The sequence below is a fragment of the Oryctolagus cuniculus genome, chromosome 7 (assembly GCF_964237555.1).
Source record: "Oryctolagus cuniculus chromosome 7, mOryCun1.1, whole genome shotgun sequence".
In the NCBI taxonomy this organism is placed as follows: domain Eukaryota; kingdom Metazoa; phylum Chordata; class Mammalia; order Lagomorpha; family Leporidae; genus Oryctolagus; species Oryctolagus cuniculus.
Window position 1 is genome coordinate 143,053,983 of NC_091438.1, and position 21,990 is coordinate 143,075,972.

Here is a 21,990-nt window from a genome sequence, read left to right on the forward strand (position 1 = left end):
GGACAGAATCCGGCGCCGCTAGGCGGAGGATTAGCCTAGTGAGCCGCGGCGCCGGCTGTGCTTAATTTTTAAAAAGTTATGATTAATGGGGCCGGCACCATGGCGCAGTAGGTTAATCCTCTGCCTGCGGCACCGGCATCTCTTATGGGCACCGGTTCCTGGCCTGGCTGCTCCACTTTTGATCCAGCTCTCTGCTACGGCTTGGGAAAGCAGTGGAAGATGACCCAAGTCCTTGGGCCCCTGCACCCACGTGGGAGACCCAGAAGCAGCTCCTGGCTCCTGGCTTCGGATCAGCACAGCTCAGGCCATTGCGGCCATTTGGGGGAGTGAACCAATGGAAGAAAGACCTTTCTTTCTGTCTCTTCCTCTCACTGTCTGTAACTCTACCTCTCAAATACATAAAATCTTAAAGAAAATTAAGGCTGCAAATTCTTGTTTTTTAAAAAAGTTATGATTTATTTGAAAGGCAGGGCAACAGAAATAAAGAGGGATTTTTTATCCAGTGGTCCACTCCCCAAGTGCCCATGACAGCCAAGGTCGGGCCAAGGTTGAAGCCAGGAGCTGGGAGCTTCATCCTTGTGTTCCATGTAGGTGACAGGAACCCAAGTACCTGAGCCATCAGTACTGCCTCCCAGGATGCCTTAACAGTAAGCTGGATGGGAACCAGAGCCTGGCGATGCTCAACCATCACACCAAATACCTGCTCCCTCACACACACACAATTTTTTTTAACTTTTAAACTTTTCTTGATGCACTGTGTATTAATAGTTTAACGATCAAAATGTACAAACAGTTGACTGATGCCAAGTGTAAGTAACTTCAGACTTTCTAATAAAAAACCACAGGGCACTTAAAACCCAGGATCCTTTGACTTTGCAAGTTCCCTCACACTGCAGTTACTCCGCTCTGTCCCTAGCACATCTACAACCGCACCCAACATATAAAGCCTTTCATTTTTAGTTACAAAAACGGGCGCCAGGACCAACGATCACCAGCTGCCTCAGTATCAAAAAATTATGCTTCCGAAATCTCTTGATGTCGATTCCGCACGAAGAGCAAACAGAGCCGCCCTACGTGTGCCACTCACGACAGAAGCCCTTTTTACCGCAACGCATTCCGAAGCAGAGTGGCAGTGTCAGCGAATACATCTTTTGGTAAAGGTGAGAAAACGAAGGCTAACCAATTTCTTACTCCTAAGGTTGAGAAGACAATTTCAGAGCCATCCGGAGGAAAATATTCTAAGGAAAATCTCTGACGATTTTTTATTTGGAAGTAAAGGCAAAGACGTGATGCATATGCAAATATCGCAGTGCTCCCTGGGAAGGCTCCCGTGGGTGCTGAGGGCGCGGCGGGGAAGAGCGGCTGTGGGTCGCGGGTGTGCTCTGACGTCGCCCCCTCCGTGAGCCAGGCGTGTCTCGGCGCTGGAAGAGCGGCTCTAGCGTCTAACCTCTCAAAATGGAAAGGGCTGCGACTGGTGCCACTCCTACCCGGGCAGCGCGCGACGGCGCGGGGGCGAGTGCGGAGGGGCCCCGGGCGCCCCGAGTCGCTGCGTGGCAGCCGCGGGCGGGCGGGGAGGCGCGGCGTGTTCCCCTGCGGTCCGCCGAGGAGACGTCAGCAAGCAGGCAGTGCTGCCCGTTTTAGAATAAGGTACGGCATGATGCCCCAAATGTGAAGACTGAAGCCTTGAACGACTGCAGTGGATCTTAGCAGCGTAGGTGTTGACACCGTGGATGTCACAGGAGCACGCGGGAGGGCACGCACAGCCCGGTGCTGCGGTCGTCTGCGGGTTCGCATTCTGTCTGGAAGAACACGCGTCAGTGATAACCCCCGGGACGGAGGGCGGGATCCGGACGGGGGCAGTGACACACAGCACTTTAAATCTCTCTCTAATGTTCTGATTTTTTTTACAAACGATAAATAATTGCCACGCAATTTACATAAATTTATACATTTTGAATACAATCTATGTGTTCAGTATTTTCTCCAGATGCCATTTTTAAAAAAAGGTTGGATGAGGTGAAACTTCACAGAGGCAGAGAATTTAACTGTAACCAAAATATTATTTCTATCGCCCCAATAAGTTCCTTTGCACCTTTCTTGGTCTTAGTCCCTAGTAACTTGTGCTGTTCTCTGACCCTTGCCAGATGGTATAAAAATGGAATCATTCACATTTACTTCATTTTTAATGTAAAAGATAAAATAATTATAAAGAAATTGAAATAGTGCTGAAATTATATGAAATATGAAATACTTAACTCAAATTACTAACAGTTTAGTGTTTATTTTGCCAGACTGTTTCTGTGTACACATACATTGTGTACATAACCATTTTCTTAAAAGATTTATGTATTTATTTGAAAGTTACACAGAACGAGAGGCAGAGAGAGAGAGAGAGAGAGAGAGATGTCTTCCATCCACTGGTTCACTCCCCAGTTGACCGCAATGGTCGGAGCTGCACCGATCTGAAGCCAGGAGCCAGGAGCTTCTTGCAGGTCTCCCACGCAGGTGCAGGGGCCCAAGGACCTGGGCCATCTTCTACTGCTTTCCCAGGCCATAGCAGAGAGCTGGATAGGAAGTAGAGCAGCCGGGACTTGAACTGGTACCCATATGGGATGCCAGCACTGCAGGCCAGGGTGTTAACCCACTGCTCCACAGCGCCGGCTCCTGTAGTGTTATCTCTTAAAAAAATATCATGAGCCTGGCACTGTGGCATAGTAGGCTAAGCCTCCACCTGCGGTGCCAATATCCCATACGGCTCCAGTTCTTGTCCTGGCTGCTCTTCGTCTGATCCAGTCCCTGCTGTGGCCTGGGAGAGCAGTGAATGATGCTTCAAGTACTTGGGCCCCTGCATCCATGTGGGAGACCCAGAAGCAGCTCCTAGATCCTGGCTTCCAATCAGCCCAGCTCTGGCTGTTGCAGCCATCTGGGGAGTGAACCAGTGGATGGAAGACCTTTCTCCCTGTCTGAACCTCTGTCTGTAACTCTACCTCTCAAATAAATAAATCAAATCTAAACAAACAAAAACAGTTTCATTCCTGTTAATCCTTCCAGTGCCTTCCTATTGCATAATGGATAAAAGTCCAGCCTTCGCCATTACTTACAGGGTCTGGTCTGAAACAAGACTGTTCACTCTCCACTGCATTCTCTTCCCACCAGCTGTTCAGCCTCAGTCACCTTAGCCATCTTGGTCCTGGAAGGAGCTTTTTTCTCACTAAGGGCTTTGGCTCAGAGTACTCCGTGGCCCAGCTAGATGTCTGGCTTTTTCCTGTATTCTCTCCTCTTATCTTTTGCTCTGTTTCACCCTGGATTGTAAACTCACAAGGATATTGTCTTTCTTACCCACCAGTACATACAGCAAAAGTCGTGGCACACAGATTCAACAAACTTAAGATTTCATTTGAAAAGCAGAGTTAGAGAAGGAGAGAGAGGGATCTTTCATCCGCTGCTTCACCCCCACATGGCTGCAGCAGCGGGGCTGGGCCAGGCCAAAGCCAGGAGCCTGGAACTCCATCTGGCATTTGGCTCTCCCATGCGGGTGCAGGGCCCCAAGGAGAGCAGCATCTTTTGCTGCTTTCTCAGGCACACTAGTAGGGATCTGGATTATTAGTGGAGCAGCTGGGACTAGAACCAGCGCCACGGGCGGCTTAACCTGTTGAGCCACGTCAGCCTCATTTGCTGAATGAACATACATTCAAACTGGGCCTTGAAAAGATGTACAGTTCAACAACAAAAACTGATATGCCAGACCCTAAAAAGAATGAATGTAGCAGACAGGGAAACAACGCGAGGCAGACAGCCGAAAGCCTAATGTGACGAAGCTCTTACTGTAAACCCAGCGGCAGTGTAGTGGGATGAGGGTGGGAGACAGGAAGACAAAGAGGGCAGGTTGCTGCACCGGTCTTGGCAGCCCTTCCTGCCACAGCCCTGTGTGTGTGTATGCACGCGCACGCACGCGTCTTACTCTGAACCCACGGATGCCGGAACCAGGTCTTGCTTACAAACTTACAACTAGCAAAAATACAGCAGTTCTCATAAAGTATTTGGCAGAGGAAAGAACTGAAGGCATCCAAGCTTGAGGGAGTTCTGAGTTCAAGTTAAGGCTCTGACCTTATCAGCCAGACCCCGGCTTAATCTCTCACGGGCTCCCTCTAGATAATTAAATGACATATGGGAGGTAGGGGCTTAGCACTGTTTGCTAGCGGAAAATAAGCGCTTCACTGCAAATTCACAGGCAGAACCGGTCTGTCGTCTCCAGGTTACTGTGTTGCCAACTCCTCGGCAAGAGTCCAAAAAAATACACACAGCATGCTGCAGTCCCAGGTGACACCCCCGTCCTGATGCCACGACAAAGGCATTAACCAAAAATGGCGACCTCACAGCCATCCAAGGGCATCAGTTATCGATGATGCTACCGGGTGATACAAACAGTGTCTGGAAGCAACACCTAGGGCAGGGTTCGAAACGCCAGGGCAGAAGACACAGCGTTCGCCCACGCTGCCAGACAACCGCACGCGGGAAAAACGGCGGCCACCGAAGCTGAGCTCCAGCCCTGCACCGCGACCGCATGTCGGAGGACGGTGTGCGCCTGCGCAAGCCAGGCGCGCGCCCGCCGGCCGGAAGAGCCGCGCGTTTCCGGGTTGGAGGCGGGGAGCGGTGCCGGAAGTACTCGGGGAGGGCCGCGCAGTCGGACCGGCTGCTGAGACGAACGCTTCACTGGGGCAGTCTCCGCATATCATGGGGAGATAGACGCTGCTGCCTGTGAGTGTTGGGCCCTGGCAGTAGAGGAAGAAGAGCGGGAGGAGGGAGTCAGGACCCAGACCCACAGTGGGTCACTGTTTGAAGGACCAGGCTGTGGAGGAGACGGGGCTGTGAGGAATCCGGCTCCTGGGACGGGACTAAGGGGATCGCGCTCGGAGGAGACGCGGCTGTGAGGGTCCGGGCTGCCGACGGGACTTAGGAGACGGGGACGGATGCGAGTTCCCTGGCACCTAAGGGAGAGAGGTTTGAGAGGGACAGGGTTGTGAGGACCCGCGCTCCTGAGAGGAGAAAGGGTCGGAACGGAGTGGCGCGTGAAGACACGGGCTCCGGCGAGGTGAAAGTGGAGTAGTGAGGACTCGGGCTCCTAGGAGGCAGGAGCGGGACCGTGAAGACCCGGGGTGGGCTGCGAAGACTTAGCTTCCTGAGGGGCCGAAGCTGGCGGAGAAGACTTGGGGCTTCTGTGGGCACGCGATCCGGGCTTTGAGACTCCAAGTTTCGGAAGGAACGGGGCTGTGAGGATCCGAGTTCCTTAAAAGCGGAGAATCGAAGCGGCTGTGGGTGTAAGCGATCAGCCTTCAAGGGAAAGAGAGAGGACTGGGGAAAGAGAGTGATCCGTTTGCAAGTAGTCTCTGACCCAGAGTGCTAAAGGATACAGGGATGGATATATGTATTCTGTATACATTTCTATTTTCAGGGGAGGAGGAGTCCTCCTTCGCGCTGCCTGCTTGGCTTTTGGCAGGCTTGTGTGTGTCAGATACTTAATCTTGGAAGCCCACATAGAAGCATCTTCATTTTCTGCTTCATTCTTGCGAATCGGATGTGAAGTTGAAAACACTTTGAACCCAGTTGTATACTTGATAAGTGCTTTAAATTTCTTTCCACTAAACCCTGACGGAGCACAGAGCTCTGTATCTCAAATAAAAGAATATCAGAGATGGAAGAGCCCCAAAAGACCATCTCTTTCCAACGCCTAGTTTACATTTAAGGGACCCGAAGTCCAAAGAGGGATTAGAGTCACAGTGAGACAGTGGTTACTTAGAGCATAATTTTGATCAAGTATCCTGTGGACGGTAAATAGGAGACGCTTGGTTAATGTTCCTTGGAAAGTGCTTCTAGAATCTTTGTTCTCTCTTCAGACTCAGGAGGAAGATTCTGATAGATTCTAATGCTTTATTTTGAGTCTTAGTGTGTTGACATTGAAACAGTGAATGTCACCAGTAAGAAAACTTTTAAATGAAACCTAATGTTATTTATTTATTTTAAAATAAGCTATCTAGAAAATTGTGCCCTACATTTATAGCAAAAATATTTACTAGGAATGGCTGTGTTTGTTTATTTTAAAGATTTATTTATTTGAAAGAGTTACAGAAAGGGAGAGAGAGAGAGAGAGAGATCTTCCATCTACTGGTTCACTCCCCAAATGGCCATAACTGCCAAGGCCGGACCCGGCAGAAGCCAGGAGCCCAGAGCTCCCTCTGGATTTCCCAAATGAGTGGCAGAGGCCCAAGCACTTTGGCCATCTTCTCCTGTTTTCCTAGGCGCATTAGCAGGGAGCTGGATTGGCAGTGGAGCAGCTGGGACTTGAACCAGCATTCATAATGGATGTTGGCTTTGCAGGTGACAAGTTAACCCACTGCACCACAAGGGATGGCTGTTTTTAAATAAGGATGGTGTGGAGACTTGACCAGTTACTTCTCCTTTTTAATAATAGTATTTTTTTTTCTTTTACTGAAACCTACTCAGACTAACCAGGTACCATTTAAGCACTTTTCACCTACTGTGTCACTTAATTATTACAGCCCCACAAATTAGATATTGTTAGTCCCATTGTACAGATAAAGAACTAGGTTCAGAGAGGTTAAGCATTTTGCCTGAAATTGAATAGGACTGAATGAGCCAGCCCCAATTCTGTGTGTCTCTACAGCTTCTACTTTTCTAAATGGATTCTTCATGTCTTGATTTGCCCATCAACAAAACAGAAGTAATAGTGATACAAGCATATTATTGAATGAAAGCACTTTCCTTAAAAAAAAAAAAAAAAACTTATTCATTTATAAGCCAGAGTGACAGAAAGAGATCTTCCGTCTGCTAGTTCACTCCCCAAATAGCTGCAGTGGCCAGTGCTGGGCCAGGCAGAAGCCAGGAGCCAGTAACTCCATCCCAGTCTCCCATATGGGAGACAGAGGCCTATCTTCCTCTGTTTGTCAGGTGCATTAGCAGGGAGCTGGATCAGAAATGGATAGACCAGAGCTCAAACTTGCACTCTGCTATGGGATTTCTGCATTGTAAGTGTGACTTAACTCATTATGCCACAAACTCCAACACCTTCCTTCTAAATTTTGTTAATATCAAGGACTATATTGTGCTCGCTCTGGCAGCACATATACTAAAATTGGAATGATAGAGATTAGCATGGCCCCTGTGCAAGGATGACACACAAATTCATGAAGCATTCCATATTTTTAAAAATATTAACATAAAAAAAGGACTATAACTGATTTGGGTACATATGTAGTATAATATTCAAGGAGAACTAAAATGTGTTTTCACAGAAGCATAGATATTCAAGATAGAAAAAACTTATTCCTGAGTTAACATTCTCATCTGCATATTTAAAATGTTCTCTTTCACTTCATTTGTGGTCCAGCATTGGTTTATTTTTTTATTTTTTTTAACTTTTATTTAATGAATATAAATTTCCAAAGTACAGCTTATGGATTACAATGGCTCCCCCCCACCACAGCATTGGTTTATTATACTAGGATTTCAGAGTACCTGATCAGATAATCATTGTGTTAGAATTAGAACAAATGAGGCCGGCGCCGTGGCTCACTAGGCTAATCCTCCACCTAGCGGCACCGGCACACCGGGTTCTAGTCTCGGTCGGGGCACCGGATTCTGTCCCGGTTGCCCCCCTTCCAGGCCAGCTCTCTGCTGTGGCCAGGGAGTGCAGTGGAGGATGGCCCAAGTGCTTGGGCCCTGCACCCCATGGGAGACCAGGAGAAGTACCTGGCTCCTGCCTTCAGATCAGTGCGGTGCGCCGGCAGCAGCGGCCATTGGAGGGTGAACCAACGGCAAAAGGAAGACCTTTCTCTCTGTCTCTCTCTCTGACTGTCCACTCTGCCTGTAAAAAAAAAAAAAAAAAAAAAAAAAAAAAAAAAAAGAACAAATGAACATAGGACATGTTACTTTAGTCAGAGGTCTTCATGGAAAGCCCTGATGTACTTTGGAGGCAGTACAGCAGGAGTGCTGAAAATCTGCACTGTGAAACAGATGTGTCAGACAGACGTTGAAATCTGTATGTATCAATGTAATTTAGAATCTTACCGATTGCTAGAGCCAGAAGGGATTTTAGAATTTGCTTGTTCCAGTTCTTAATTATATATGTAGAAACTCTGGCCAAAGATGATATCCAGCCCTCTGGATTTGGGTCTTCTACATTATCTCTCTCAGCCTTCTACTGACACCCCTCCCCCTTTTTTTCCCCCTCAATCCACTGTTCTCTCTCTCTCTTTTTTTTTTTTTTTTCCCTTAAAGATATTTATTTACTTATTTGAAAGAGTTACAGAGAGAGAAGGGGAGACAGAGAGATCTTCCATATGCTGGTTTACTCGTCAGATGGCCGCAATGGCTGGGACTGGGCCAGCTGAAGCCAGGAGCCAGGAGCCTCTTCCAGGTATCCCATGTGGGTGCAGGGCCCCAAGCAGTTGGGCCATCTTCCACTACTTTTCCAGGCGTATAGCAAGGAGCTGGATTGAAAGTGGAGCAGCCAGGACTTGAACCAGTGACTACATGGGATGCCGGCACTGCAGACAGTAACTTAACCTGCTGCGCCACAGTGCCGGCCTCAAATTTTTTATTTATTTACAATATATAGTCATAAGACTTGTTGTAGGAGCTGTGCCGTTGTGCTGTAGCAGGTTCAGCTGCCATTTGCGACACTAGGATCCAGTATCAGAGCACTAGTTCAAGTCTGGCTGTTCCATTTCCTATCTAGCTCCCTACTAATCTGCCTGGGAAGGCAGTGGAAGATGGCCCAAGTGCCTCGGCCCTAGCCATCCATTTAGGAGGTGCAGATGGAGTTCCTAGCTCCTGAATTTAGCCTCGCTGAATCCCAGCTATTGCAGCCATTTGGGGAGTGAGCCAGGAAATGGAAGATTAATCAATCGATCAATCTATCTTCCTTCCTTCCTTTCCTTCCTTTCCTTCTTTCCTTCCTTCTTCTTTCTTTCTTTCTTTCCCAGCATTGTGGCATAGGGTACACTTCATTATTAACACCATTTTTTTTTCAGCTGAGGAAATTGAGGCATTAAAGATTAGGTAACTTGCAAGGGACATATAACTAATAAGTGGCAGTGTTGGTACTTGAGCTCCACTAGAGTCCATGTCCTTCCTTGACCACTATAGTGTACTACCTATCTGTTAAGTCCAGCTCACAAGATGAAACTAATGAAACTAACCCACCCAAGCATTAGCTTGAAGCTGGAACAAATTTTGTGATTTGTTGCCTTCAAGTCTCATAGACTACAGATAATTACTTAGTGTATGTAGGCCAGGAAATACAAGCCCATTTAGATAAACTTAGAAGCCAGAGAGGAGAGACAGCCAGGTAGAAAATCCAGTCATTAAGTCATGCGCCTCATGGTAGGGCTTCTACGCTATCAGAATGTTAGTTCCTCTGCTTCCAGTATTTTGTTTAATAAAAACTAGGGACAAATGTTAGTGCCGTGGTTAAGTTGCTCTTGAGATGCCTGCATCCTATATTGCTGCCAGGCTTTGAATCCCAACTCCACATCTGATCCAGCTTCCTGTCACTGTGCATCCTGAAAGACAGCAGGTGATGACTCAAGTACTTGGGTCCCTGCCACCCACATGAGAGACCCAGATGGTTCTGGGCTCCTTGCCTCAGGTTGGCACTGCCCTGGCTGCTAATGGGCATTTAGAGGATGAACCAGCAGATAGATCTCTCTATTGCTTGCTCTTAGTTGCTCTGCCTTTCAAATAAATAAAAACAAGTAAAACTTTTAAAAAAATAAATAAATTCCTAGGAACTGACATTGTAACGCAGCAGGTTAAGCCACCACTTGTGACACCAGAATCCCATATCATACTGCTGATACAGGTCCTAGCTGCCGCACTTCCAATCTAGCAGCCTGCTGATATGCTTGGGATGCAGCGGAAGATGGCCCAAGAACTTGGCATCTGCTCCGGATGTGGGAGACTAGGACTAAGTTGCTAGCTCCAGGCTCTAGCCTAGCCCAGACTTGGCTGTTGTGGCCATTTGGGGAGTGAATCAGTATATGGAAAATATTTCTCTCTGTTTCTCTGCTCTCTGTGTTGCTCTGCCTTTCAAAATAAAAAAGAAAGAAAAGAAAAAAATTTTAAAAAATTTCCAAAACATTTCAGAGGTAAAAAGCTTTTAGAGATAATCTATTTTTCTATCCCTTATTCCCTTCACTTTTTTTTTTTTTTTTTTTTTTTTGACAGGCAGAGTGGACAGTGAGAGAGAGACAGAGAGAAAGGTCTTCCTTCCATTGGTTCACCCCCCAAATGGCCACTATGGCCGGCGCTGCGCTGATCCGAAGGCAGGAGCCAGGTGCTTCCTCCTGGTCTCCCATGCAGGTGCAAGGCCCAGGGACTTGGGCCATCCTCCACTGCACTCCCGGGCCACAGTAGAGAGCTGGACTGGAAGAGGAGCAACCAGGACAGAATCCGGCGCCCCAACTGGGACTAGAACCCGGTGTGCCGGCGCCACAGGCGGAGGACTAGCCTAGTGAGCCGCGGTGCTGGCCTCGCTTTTTTTTTTTTTAAACTGTTAGTGAAACACATGGCCAGCAAAGTCCAGGGTCTTACAACTATTATAAGCCCTCCCTAATTTCCTACTCTCTGAAATATCCTGTCAGTACAATAACAGGATTGCACTTGTCTTCTGATTGTTGTTAAAAGGAAGAGAAAGGAGGTCGCACTGTGGCACAATAGGTTAATCCTCCGCCTGTGGTGCCAGCATCCCATATGGATGCCGGTTCTACTCCTGGCTGCTGCTTTTCCACTCCAGTTCTCTGCTGTGTCCTGGGAAAGCAGTAGAAGATTGCCCAAGTGCTTGAGTCCCTGCACTCAGAAGTAGCTCCTGGCTTCAGATCTGCTATTCAAATACATACATACATAATTTTTTTTAGAGATTTATTTATTTGAAAGGCAGAGGTACAGGGCGGCGCGGGGTAGGGGATACACAGATTTCCCATTTGCTGGTTCACTCTCCAAATGGCTGCAACTGCCAGAGCTGGACCAGTCTGAAGCCAGAAGCCAGAGCTTTATCTTGGTCTCCTACGTAGCTGGCAGGGGCCGAAGGACCTGGACCATCCTCTACTGCCTTCCCAGGCACACTAACAGGGAGCTGGATCAAAAGTGGAGCAGCTGGGACTCCAACCGGTGCCCACACCCACATGGGATGCTTTTGGCACAGACTTACCCACTATGCCACAATGCCAGGCCCCATAAAAAAAAATTTTTTTTTAATTTATTGATTTGGGCGCCACCGTGGCTCACTTGGCTAACCCTCTGCCTGCAGCGCCAGCACCTAGTCCTGGTTGGGATGCCGGATTCTGTCCCAGTTGTTCCTCTTCCATTCCAGCTCTCTGCTGTGGCCCAAGTGCTTGGGCCCTGCACCCGCATGGGAGACCAGGAGGAAGCACTTGGCTCCTGGCGTCGGATTGGCGCAGTGCGCCGGCTGTAGCAGTCTTTTAGGGGGTGAACCAACGGAAGGAAGACCTTTCTCTCTGTCTCTCTCTCTCACTGTCTAACACTGCCTGTCAAAAAAAAATTTTTTTTTTTTTATTTGAAAGGCAGAGAGTTACAGAGAAACAGAGGCAGATAGAGAAGTCTTCCATCTGCTGGTTCATTCCCCAATTGACTGCAATGGTTGGAGCTGCAACGATCTGAAGCCAGAAGCCAGGAGCTTCTTCTGGGTTTCCCACACAGGTGCAGGGGCCCAAGTCTTCTACTGCTTTCCCAGGCCATAGCAGAGAGCTGGATTGGAAGTGGAGCAGCCGGGACTTGAACCGGCGCCCATATGGGATGCTGGCACTGCAGGTGGTGACTTTACCCACTACACCATAGCACTAGCACCCCCATAAAATGTTTTAAGAAAGAAAAGTAGTTAGGATTTGTCACCCTCAGCCTACCAACCATAGTTTAAGTGTGATGGGTAAAGGAAGGAAGATAGACTGGTTATTTAACTCTAAGCCATAAAGTCTTATTTCAAAAGAAATGTTAAGTAATTTCAACTGTAGATTCCTGGAGCATGGACTTCCTGGGCTTTGTCAATCTGGTAGTACATAATTTCTGCGTAGTATATGGTGATAATGGTTAACTATTGCAGTTGTTATGTCAAACTGACCCACAATTAGTGCCTTTTTTTTTTTTTTTTAAGATTTGTTTATTTGCAAGGCAGTTACAGAGAGGCAGAGGCGGAGACGGAGACGGAGACGGAGACGGAGACAGAGAGAGAGGTCTTCCATCCACAGGTTCACTCCCCAGATGGCCACAATGGCTGGAGCTGCGCTGATTCAAAGCCAGGAGCAGGAGCTTCCAGGTCTCGCATGGGTGCAGGGGCACAAGGACTTGGTCCATCTTCTACTGCTTTCCCAGGCAATAGCAGAGAGCTGGATTGGAAGTGAAGCAGCCAGGACTTGTACCGGCACCCATATGGGTTGCCGGCACTGCACGTAGCGGCTTTACCTGCTACACCACAATGCCAACCCCAGTTAGTGTATATTTTTGCAAAATACTGTGTTCCTATCTCTTGGCATTCTGAGAGTAAATGTTAGAAATCTGAGTAGCTCAAAGGCAACCATGGTATATTACCTAATAGAATTCAAGTTATTTATAGTCACTTCATTCCATTGTGTTTGGTCAGCATCATCCACAACTAAGCTTGAAGAAAGTTGTTACTGAGCAGGCAGTTTGGGTATTGAGTCATTGACCAGTCTGATCAGGCTGTGATTTTTTTTTTTAAATATACTTTTAAAAATTTACATACAATAAAATTCTTTTGGGGATACAGTCACAACTCATAGGACATAAAATACTGAAACATAATGTCATGTAAGCACCACAACACTCAAGATGCAGAACCATCTCACCCCCTGCCCAGATGTAATCAACCCCCTGCCCAGATTTAGTCATGCAGTTCCTTTCTAGTCAAATGGTTCCCCACCCCAGAACCCTAGCAATCATTGATCTATTCTCCATTCCGATAACTTTGCCTTCCCAGAGAGGCATAATAATGGAGTCAGACAGACTTTTCAGTTTTGCCTTTTTTCTCTCAGCATAACACATTTGAGACTCATCCATGTTGTTGCATTTTTCAGTAGTCCTTTTCTATTTTGTAGTAGTATCTATATGGATATACCATAGCTTATTGGGTGCAAGGGCCCAAGCACTTGGGCCAGCTTCTACTGCTTTCCCTGGGCTGGGCCAGGCTGAAGCTAAGAGCCAGGAGCTCAATCCAGGTCTCCCAAGTGGGGGCAGGACTCAACTGCCTGAACCATCACTTGCTGCTCTCAATGTGTGCCTTAGGAAACTAGAATCAGAAACAGTGCTGGGAATTGAACTCAAATGCTCCAATATGGAATGTGGGTATCCTAAAAAGAGTCAACTATTATGTCAAATACCTGCCCAAATTTTAAACATAAAACCAAATGTTTTCCAGATGTTTTCAGCCATACATCATTGCTTCCCAATAGTCTTTTCCCTACTGGCATGTGTTATGAACATTTGTATCCACTTGTATTGTGTGAATGTAAGTTTCCATTCCCATAGATCAATGCCTAGAAGTGTATTTCTTTATCTCTTTTTGTTTCAGGGGAGAGGGAGCATCTGATTTATTGTTGCTAATAGTGATATAATTTTAAAATTTATTTATTTATTTGAAAGGCAGAGTTGCACACACACACACATAGAGATAGATCTTCCATCCAGTGGTTCACTCCCCAAATGGCTGTGCCAGCCCATGCCATGAGCCAGGAATTTCTTCCTGGTCTTGCACATAGGTGGCAGGATCCCAAGCACTTGGGCCACTTTCCACTGCCTTCCCAGGTGCACTTGCAGGGAGCTGGATTGGAAGTGGAACAGCTGGACTTAAACCAGTATTCATGTGGGATATGGCACTGCAGACAGCAGCCTAACCTGCTGCTGGGCCAGAGTGCTGCCCCCATAGTAGTGTCATTTATATGCAGTAAAATGCACATTGGGGCTGGTGTTCTGGCTTAGCCAGTAAAACTGCTGCCTGCAATGCTGGCATTCCATATGGGCGCTGGTTTGACCCCTGGCTCCTCTACTTCTGATCCAGCTCCCTGCTAATAGCCTGGGAAAGACAATGGGAAATGATTCAAGTGCTTGGGCTCTGGCACCCATGTGGGAGACCCAGAAGTTCTGACTCCTGGCTTCCTCCTGGTCTAGCCTTGGCTGTTGCACCCATCTGTGAAGTGAACCTGCAGATGGGAGATCTCTCTCTGTCCCTCCCTCTCTCTGTAATTCTGATTTTCCTGCAATGGCCAGAGCTAGGCTGATCTAAAGCCAGGAGCCTGGAGCTTTTTCCAGTCTCCCACATGGGCACATGGGCCCAAGCACTTGGGCCATCTTCTACTATTTTCACAGGCCATAGCAGAGAGCTGGATTGGAAGTGGAGCAGCTGGGACTTGAATCAGCACCCATATGGATTGCTGGCACTGCAGGTAGTGGCTTTACCTGCTATGCCACAGTGCTGGCCCCACACTTAAATTTCTTACTGTTTGTTGAAAGTGACCACCATTGGAGCTTTTCCTTAAGGTTCTTAATTTGTTATGTGATTTTTCATATTTGGTACTATGTAGATAGTCCATATTTTTCATCTTGAGGTCTAATAACAGGAATTCCCATTATACAAAAATTTCTATTACAGGGGCCAGAGTTGTGGTACAGTGGGTTAAGCCACTACTGGTGACATCTGCATCCCATATTAAAGTGCCTATTCAAGTCCTGACTACTCTGCTTCCCATTCAGCTTCATGCTAGTGTGCCTGCAGAGGCAGCAGAAGATGGCCCAAGTACTTGGGACCCTGTAAACCATGAGGGACACCAGAATGGAGCTCCTGGTACCTAGCTTTTGCTCTACCCAGCCCTGCCTGTTGTTGTGGCAATTTGGATAGTGAACCAGCAGATGGAAGATCTCTCTGTCTCTCCCTTCTCTGTCACTCTGCCTTTCAAATAAATAAATCTAAAAAAATAAACTCCCCTCCTCTGTGAAGCCTTCCTTGACTTTCCTCTGCCAGAAGGCCATGTGTCTTCACGTAAATTATCATTTTTTATAAAAAAGCTATTTTCTAAAAAAAAAAACTGCATTGCAAAAAAAAATCCACTTATTCTGAGCAATACTCAGTACTGTTTGGGAAATCCCTTAAAGATTGTGGGAAAGTTATTTGAGAGGTATAATTTCTTCAGTGTAAGGCTAGAGTGATGAGGATAGAGTCTGATAATCTTTTCTTTATTGAAGTTTATTTATTTAAAAGTTAGAGTTACATAAATGGAAAAAGAGAGAGAGAATCTTCTATCCTCTGGTTCACTTCCCAAGTAGCCACAATATTCAAGCTGAAGCCAGGAGTCTGGAACTACATCCAGGTCTCCCACATGGGTAGCTGGGGCACAAGCACTGGGACCATCTTCTGCTAGTTTCCCAGACTCATTAGCAGGGAGTTGGATTGGAAGTGGAGCAGCCAGGACTCAAATTGGCATCCATATGGGATGCTGTCATCACAGGTGACAGCTTAACCAACTGTACCACAGCTGGTCCCTCTGGTAATCTTTAATAAGGTTTTTGCACAGAAGTTGCTCTGGGAAAAATAATATTAGAACAACTATTACCGCATCAACAATCTTCTATCCCGACTCTTCCGTGAATAATATTAATGACTAGAGAGCAAAGAGGCATGAGCCATACAAAGTTGAAAAAAAGAAAAATGATCCTGATGCTTTGCTGTTCCCATCAGCTGGTTTTTGGCTAACAAGTCAGTCTTGCTTCCCTAGGTTGCTTAGCCAGTTTGTTGTTCGTATCCTTTATTAGGAGTAAACCAGAAGAACATGATTTCTCACGAGAAATCACAAGGAACTCTGAGGGGCTAGAGTGGAATAGATACAGATAGACTTGCAGGTTGCCAAGCTTTGCCATGCTCTGAAAGCTATTGACATAATTCCTGCAAGTTCAAATCACACAATTTTGCCTTAAAAAGTATCTCCTATACATAACATGTTATCTTTAACAGTAGAACATTCATCTGATAGGAAGATAATCTGTATATGCTATAATCATTAACTTTTTTGAAGATTTGCTTATTTGAAAGGCAGAGTTACAAAGAGGCAGAGGCAGAAAAAGAGATTTTCCATCCACTAGTTCAATCCCTAAATGGCCGCGATGGCCAGGGCTGAGCCAGGCTGAAGCCAAGAGCCAGGAGCTCCTTCCGGGTCTCACATGTGGGTGCAGGGGCCCACGTACTTGGGCCATCTTATGCTGCTTTCTCAGGCACATTAGCAGGGAGCTTGATTGGAAGTAGAGCAGCTGGGACTCAAACCAGCATCCATATGGGATGCCGGTGCTACAGGTGGTAGCTTTACCTGCTAAGCCATAGCGCCAGCCTTCATTAATTAATTTTTAAAATGGTTTGAATGAGTTGGAGATGTTTTTCTTGGCACTCAGTAGGAACAAGAAGGTAATGTTTGAACACCATTTATTTGGGTCCTAGTTGGTGAAGATGTGCCAGGCCATGCCGCTGAAATGGTTCAATGGCAAAGGTGATACCTGATGCTAGTTGTTCATTTACAGGTAGCTTTTGAAAATGGCTGCCTCTCATTTCACCGGGCTCACAGCTGTTGCTGATGTAATTAAAGATCTAGACACTCAGATAGCTGTAAGTAAGCTCCTGAGGACTCTGTGGGTAGAACTTTGTGAATGTGCTTCTGATTCCAGCGATAGCAAGCTGATGTCCACAGAGTTGATCACATGGCTCTAAGATAGGAGTCTTGGCTGCTTCAGGCTAGGGTTACTGCATGCACGTAAAGATTTCTAACACTTACAGAGAAGTTGCTCATATTGATAAAGAAGTATTTACTTTAACAGTTGCTAAAAGCTGCATTTATTGCGTATAACCTTGACATAGATTTAAGTATGTTTTGAAATACCAAAATAAACTAATCTGTTTTCTTAAACTCTGTGACTGGGTTTTAAGTATGTGATTGTGACATGACTTACTTGCATTTAATGTTGATACATGTGGTACTTAATGCATGTGATACTTAAGCAACTACTGTTTTTTATAAAGTCCTCAAAAGTGTATTGCTTATTTTAGTTTGTTTTTATTCATAAGATTCCTCATTTCATTTACTTTCTTCCTTATTTTGATTTTGTGGACTATTTCATTTAGCTTTTGGAGAAGAGATGGTTTCTAAATATCAGGTGAGAGCAATGAATAGTCTTTATTCCTCCATTTCTAACATGTAGGTATTCCAGAGACACTGAAGACCCTCAATATCAGACCTCATAAAATTTTACTTTCAAAACATCCTTATTCCATGTGCTTCTAGAGCTAATTCTCATGTTTTCCTTCTCCAGTTGATTGGCCTTGGTCCTCACAGCTCCAAAAAGAAACAAGATCTTGATAAGCTCTATGAGCTGAAGTCCAAAGCTCGGCAGATTATGAACCAGTTTGGTCCCTCAGCCCTAATCAACCTCTCCAATTTCTCATCCATAAAACCGGAACCAGCCAGCACCCCTCCACAAGGATCCATGGCCAATAGCACTACAGTGGTAAAAATACCAGGCACTCCTGGGACAGGAGGTCGTCTTAGCCCTGAAAACAATCAGGTATCATCCTCTTCCATTTTGTTCTCTGTAAGCACCTCTTACCTGTTACTGGAACTGGGAATGCTTTAAGAGATGTCCATCTCAGATACTGCCTCTTCCTCTGAGCTGAAAAGGCCTCTTCCCTCCTCTGAAATTGAAACATTCTTTATCATTTATCCAACATAGTGTTTATCTGTTTTTACTTTGTGTTATGTATGGTTGTGCACATGCACTTATACATCCATCCATACATACATATCAACACAACACTTTTTCGGGTGTTTTTAATATTTATGTTAGCTACATAGCTGTTAAATAAAAGAAATGGGCTTCTTATTCCTATGATAAAAGTAACTTTGCCTTCAGTCATTCATTCTTGTTTATCCAGATGCTGCCATTATTAATTTTATTCAGTGATTATAAAATCTGTTCCTGTCTTTGAACTGAAGATCCTGATTCTGCCCTTCACAGCCATAAGAAATAGATATAAACCCTTGACTTATGTTTTGTATGGTGGGTAGAATGGATGAAGGGACATTTCAAGGGGAGGGAATAAAGAGACAAGCAAAACTGAATTGGAAGGGTTGAGCCAAATAGTCAGGAGACCAATGAATGTTCAATATGGAGTGTACTGGAAAACAGCCAGGGATAAAACTGTATAGGTAGGATTATGGTAGGACATAGTGAGTTTAAACTAGGAAGTTTCCTTTGGTACTTTTAGGCAATAGGCAGTCTTTGTAGATATTTAAGAGAAGAGTAATATTAATAAAAAGTGTAGTGTAACTTACAGTGGGGTAGGAAAGGGAGTACCGTGGGAAGGAGACTAATTCTGAGGTTTTTGCAATAAATCAAGACATGTGGTGAAGGTTTGAATTAGATGATAATGGTGGAATGGAGAATGGCTAGATGTGAGAGAGACATTAACAAAAAATTATTGTCTTTATTCCTTTTTTTTTTTTTTTTTTTTAATTTTTGACAGGCAGAGTGGACAGTGAGAGAGAGAGACAGAGAGAAAGGTCTTCCTTTGCCGTTGGTTCACCCTCCAATGGCCGCCACGGCTGGTGTGCTGCGGCCGGCGCACCGCACTGATCCGAAGCCAGGAGCCAGGTACTTCTCCTGGTCTCCCATGGGGTGCAGGGCCCAAGCACCTGGGCCATCCTCCACTGCACTCCCTGGCCACAGCAGAGAGCTGGCCTGGAAGAGGGGCAACGGGACAGAATCTGGTGCCCCGACCGGGACTAGAACCCGGTGTGCCGGCGCCGCAGGGCAGAGGATTAGCCTAGTGAGCCACGGCGCTGGCCATATTCCTTATTTCTAAAACTGTACATATTTATCACAGGAACTTTAGAAGTACACAAAGAATCGGGGCTGGCGCCATGGCTCACTTGGTTAATCCTCCAGCTGCGGCACCAGCATCCCATATGGGCGCCGGGTTCTAGTCCTGGTTGCTCCTCTTCCAGTCCAGCTCTCTGCTGTGGCCCGGGAAGGCAGTGGAGGATGGCCCAAGTGCTTGGGCACCTGCACCCACATGGGAGACCAGGAGGAAGCACCTGGCTCCTGGCTTTGGATCAGCGCAGCGCCAGCTGTAGCGGCCATTTCGGGGGTGAACCAACGGAAGGAAGACCTTTCTCTCTGTCGCTCTCTCTCACTGTCTAACTCTATCTGTCAGGAAAAAAAAATACACAAAGAATCAATACATTTTACCACAACCACCCCAAATAAACCATGATTAGCATTTTAATATATGTCTTTTGATCATTTTTAAATGGCATATGAATGTATCAAGACTTTTTTTTTTTATAGAAGATGGTAGCCTGGGCAGACTTATTTTTAGTTATACAGAGATGAACACAGAGATGTCCCCTGTCCTCAGAGAGCTTTTAGCCTATAAAGTCAGAGACAGGCAAGTACATAAATGTGAACAGTGCTAGAAGAGTGCTCAGGGTACAGTAGCGGCCATAGCAAGAAGTGGTTACTTTTACCTAGGCAGGCTATGAAGGGCATCAGAAAGGAAGCACCATGAGCTGAGCACATAGGAAAAAGGGGAAAGGAAGTGTTTAAAGGCAACAGAGGCACAGTGCAATTTGTGATGGCTGGAGAATTGCAAATTGACTAACAGAGAAGAAGAGATAAGACCAAAATTAATCTGCCTGACAATTGAATGCTGACCTCTCTTTCAAACTGTTCCTTTTTACCTTTCTCTAGCTTACCTCTGTCTTGAGATATAGACCTGTAGCTACTGTCGGGTAGGCCAGACTGTAAACTCTTTGGAAAATAGAAACTAAACCTAACAATTTGACAGCCTTTTCTTCATTATAGGGTTAAAAAAAGTATTTGTTTTCTTAATATGTGGCTGAAAAATCTTTTCCCAATTAACTTTAGGTATTGACCAAGAAGAAATTGCAAGACCTAGTAAGAGAAGTGGATCCTAATGAGCAGTTGGATGAAGATGTGGAGGAGGTAAGGTGGGATTGGGTACTCCAGAGACTGTGATCCTAAGAGCTGATCCAGCATAGTATTAACAGTACAGAGATTAGTGGCAGATGAGTCTGAATTTGAAACCTAGTGTGGCAGGATTCGTGAACAGAGATGAGACACAAAGGCCTTTAACAGGAAGCAACCTTTATTATTATTATTATGCCAGCCATAAGGCTCAATTGGATTAATATCCAAAAAGCCTGAGCCCCAAACAAAGAGGGACATTTCCTTATGTATCTTTTAGTTTCTTTGTCCTCCATATGTGGTTACACACATACATTTGATTGGCTATTCTAATGTTACATGGCAGCTATAGGAATTGATACAATACTGTGCAGGCATACATAATTACTGATTATGTTTAACTAGTTTTTTAATATTCCTAATACTACCTCGTATACTGTCTGGCAGGGTTAATGCCATGGCTCTGTGCTAGCAAACAGAAGTTGAAATAGTTACAAATAAGCAGATAATGACCACATTCCATTCCCAGGATAAGTTTTCTTTGTTTGTTTTTTTGTGTTTGTTTTTTTGCTTTTTTTCTTCTATTTTTATTTTGAGATGGCCTCCACCAGACTAGCTCTGCCACTTACCAGCTGTGTAGTTGTAGACAAGTCATTTAAACTTTCTGAGAACTGTCTTTCCTCTTATGCTGGTAGGGTTGACATTATTTACCTGCAGGGTTATTGTGAAGATCCCATGCAATAATTCATACAAATCATTTAGGAAAATGCCTAGTACTTTATTTCTAATAGTTTCTGCCAGTTTTCTGTTTGTTTTTTAAAGATTTATATGAAAGGTAGAGTTACAGAGGGAGAGAGAGAGAGAGTTTTCCACCTGCTGGTTCACTCCCCAAATGGCCACAATGGCCAGGCCTGGGCTAGACTGAAGCCAGATGTCAGTAGCTTCTTCTGGGTCTCCCACCTGGGTACAGGGGCCAAGCACTAGGGCCATCTTCTACTGTTTTCCTAGACCAGTTAGCAGGGAACTGAATTGGAAGTAGAGCAGCTGGGATTCAAACTGGCGCCTATATGGGATGCTGGTGCTGCAGACTGTGGCTTAACCTGTTATGCCACAATGCCAGCCCCAAGTTTTCTTTTTGTCCTTTCAATTGTGAGGGTGTTGCTCTGTTGTCTTATAAAACTTCCTATTAAAGAAAGTATAAGGGCCAGTGCTGTGGCATAGCTAGAAAAATGTTGCCTGCAGTGCTGACATCCCATGTAGGCGCCAGTTCAAGTCCTGGCTATTGCACTTCCAAGCCGGCTCCCTACTGGTGTGCCAGGGAAGGTGGCAGATGGCCCAAGTCTTTGGGCCCCTGCACCCATGTGAGAGACCTGAAAGAAGCTCCAGGCTCCTGGCTTCAGATCGGCCCAGCTCTGGCCGTTGAGGACATTTGGGGAGTGAACCAGTAGATGGATGACCTCTCTCTAACTCTGCCTTTCAAATAAATAAATTAAACAAAAAAGAGAGAACATGTATGCTATTCTGATCCCCAATTTTTTAGGATCTTACCTTTTTTGTATTCTGAATTTTCATATGATGAGCCTTTGTACGTGTGTTTTTTCATTAACTGTGTTGAGTTCTTGGAGGCTGCTCTTACTCTAGAGATTTTGTTCACTTCAATTCTGGAATGATTTTGTATGTTAGCTTTTTTTGTTTTGTTTTTTTGCCTTTAAAGAAAAATACCTAATTACAGGGGAAAGAAATACAAGTTATGAAACAGTATAACCCATTTTTAGGAAGATTTATTTATGTGGAAGGCAAAGAACAGAGAGAGAGAGATAGGTTTGTTGTTGTTGTTGTTGTTGTTGTTAAGATCTATTTATTTATTTGAAAGAACAATAGAGAGGGAGAGAGTGAGATCTTCCATCTGCTGGTTTATTC

At 45.5% G+C, this 21,990-nt stretch overlaps 1 protein-coding gene and 2 non-coding genes across 4 annotated transcripts in view; 2 read left to right on the forward strand and 1 right to left on the reverse strand.

The window, feature by feature from the left end:
• Nucleotides 1-968: 968 nt before the first annotated feature.
• LOC127493859 (U11 spliceosomal RNA) lies at nucleotides 969-1,103 on the reverse strand. The gene has a single exon (XR_007924397.1). It is a non-coding gene; the product is annotated as a U11 spliceosomal RNA (small nuclear RNA).
• Nucleotides 1,104-4,611: 3,508 nt separating this feature from the next.
• The window catches only part of TAF12 (TATA-box binding protein associated factor 12), a 31,217-nt gene continuing 13,838 nt past the window's right edge, over nucleotides 4,612-21,990 (forward strand). Inside the window, exons 1-4 of one of the 2 annotated variants that reach the window (XM_008265864.3) lie at nucleotides 4,612-4,758; nucleotides 16,612-16,696; nucleotides 17,398-17,649; nucleotides 20,011-20,088. In XM_008265864.3, the coding sequence (XP_008264086.1) occupies nucleotides 16,625-16,696; nucleotides 17,398-17,649; nucleotides 20,011-20,088 (402 nt within the window). In that variant the 5' untranslated portion in view covers nucleotides 4,612-4,758; nucleotides 16,612-16,624. The remainder of the gene's footprint in view (nucleotides 4,759-16,611; nucleotides 16,697-17,397; nucleotides 17,650-20,010; nucleotides 20,089-21,990) is intronic. The other variant, XM_002716076.4, reaches the window with a different exon arrangement.
• Nucleotides 7,121-7,222, forward strand: LOC127493794 (U6 spliceosomal RNA). The gene has a single exon (XR_007924338.1). It is a non-coding gene; the product is annotated as a U6 spliceosomal RNA (small nuclear RNA).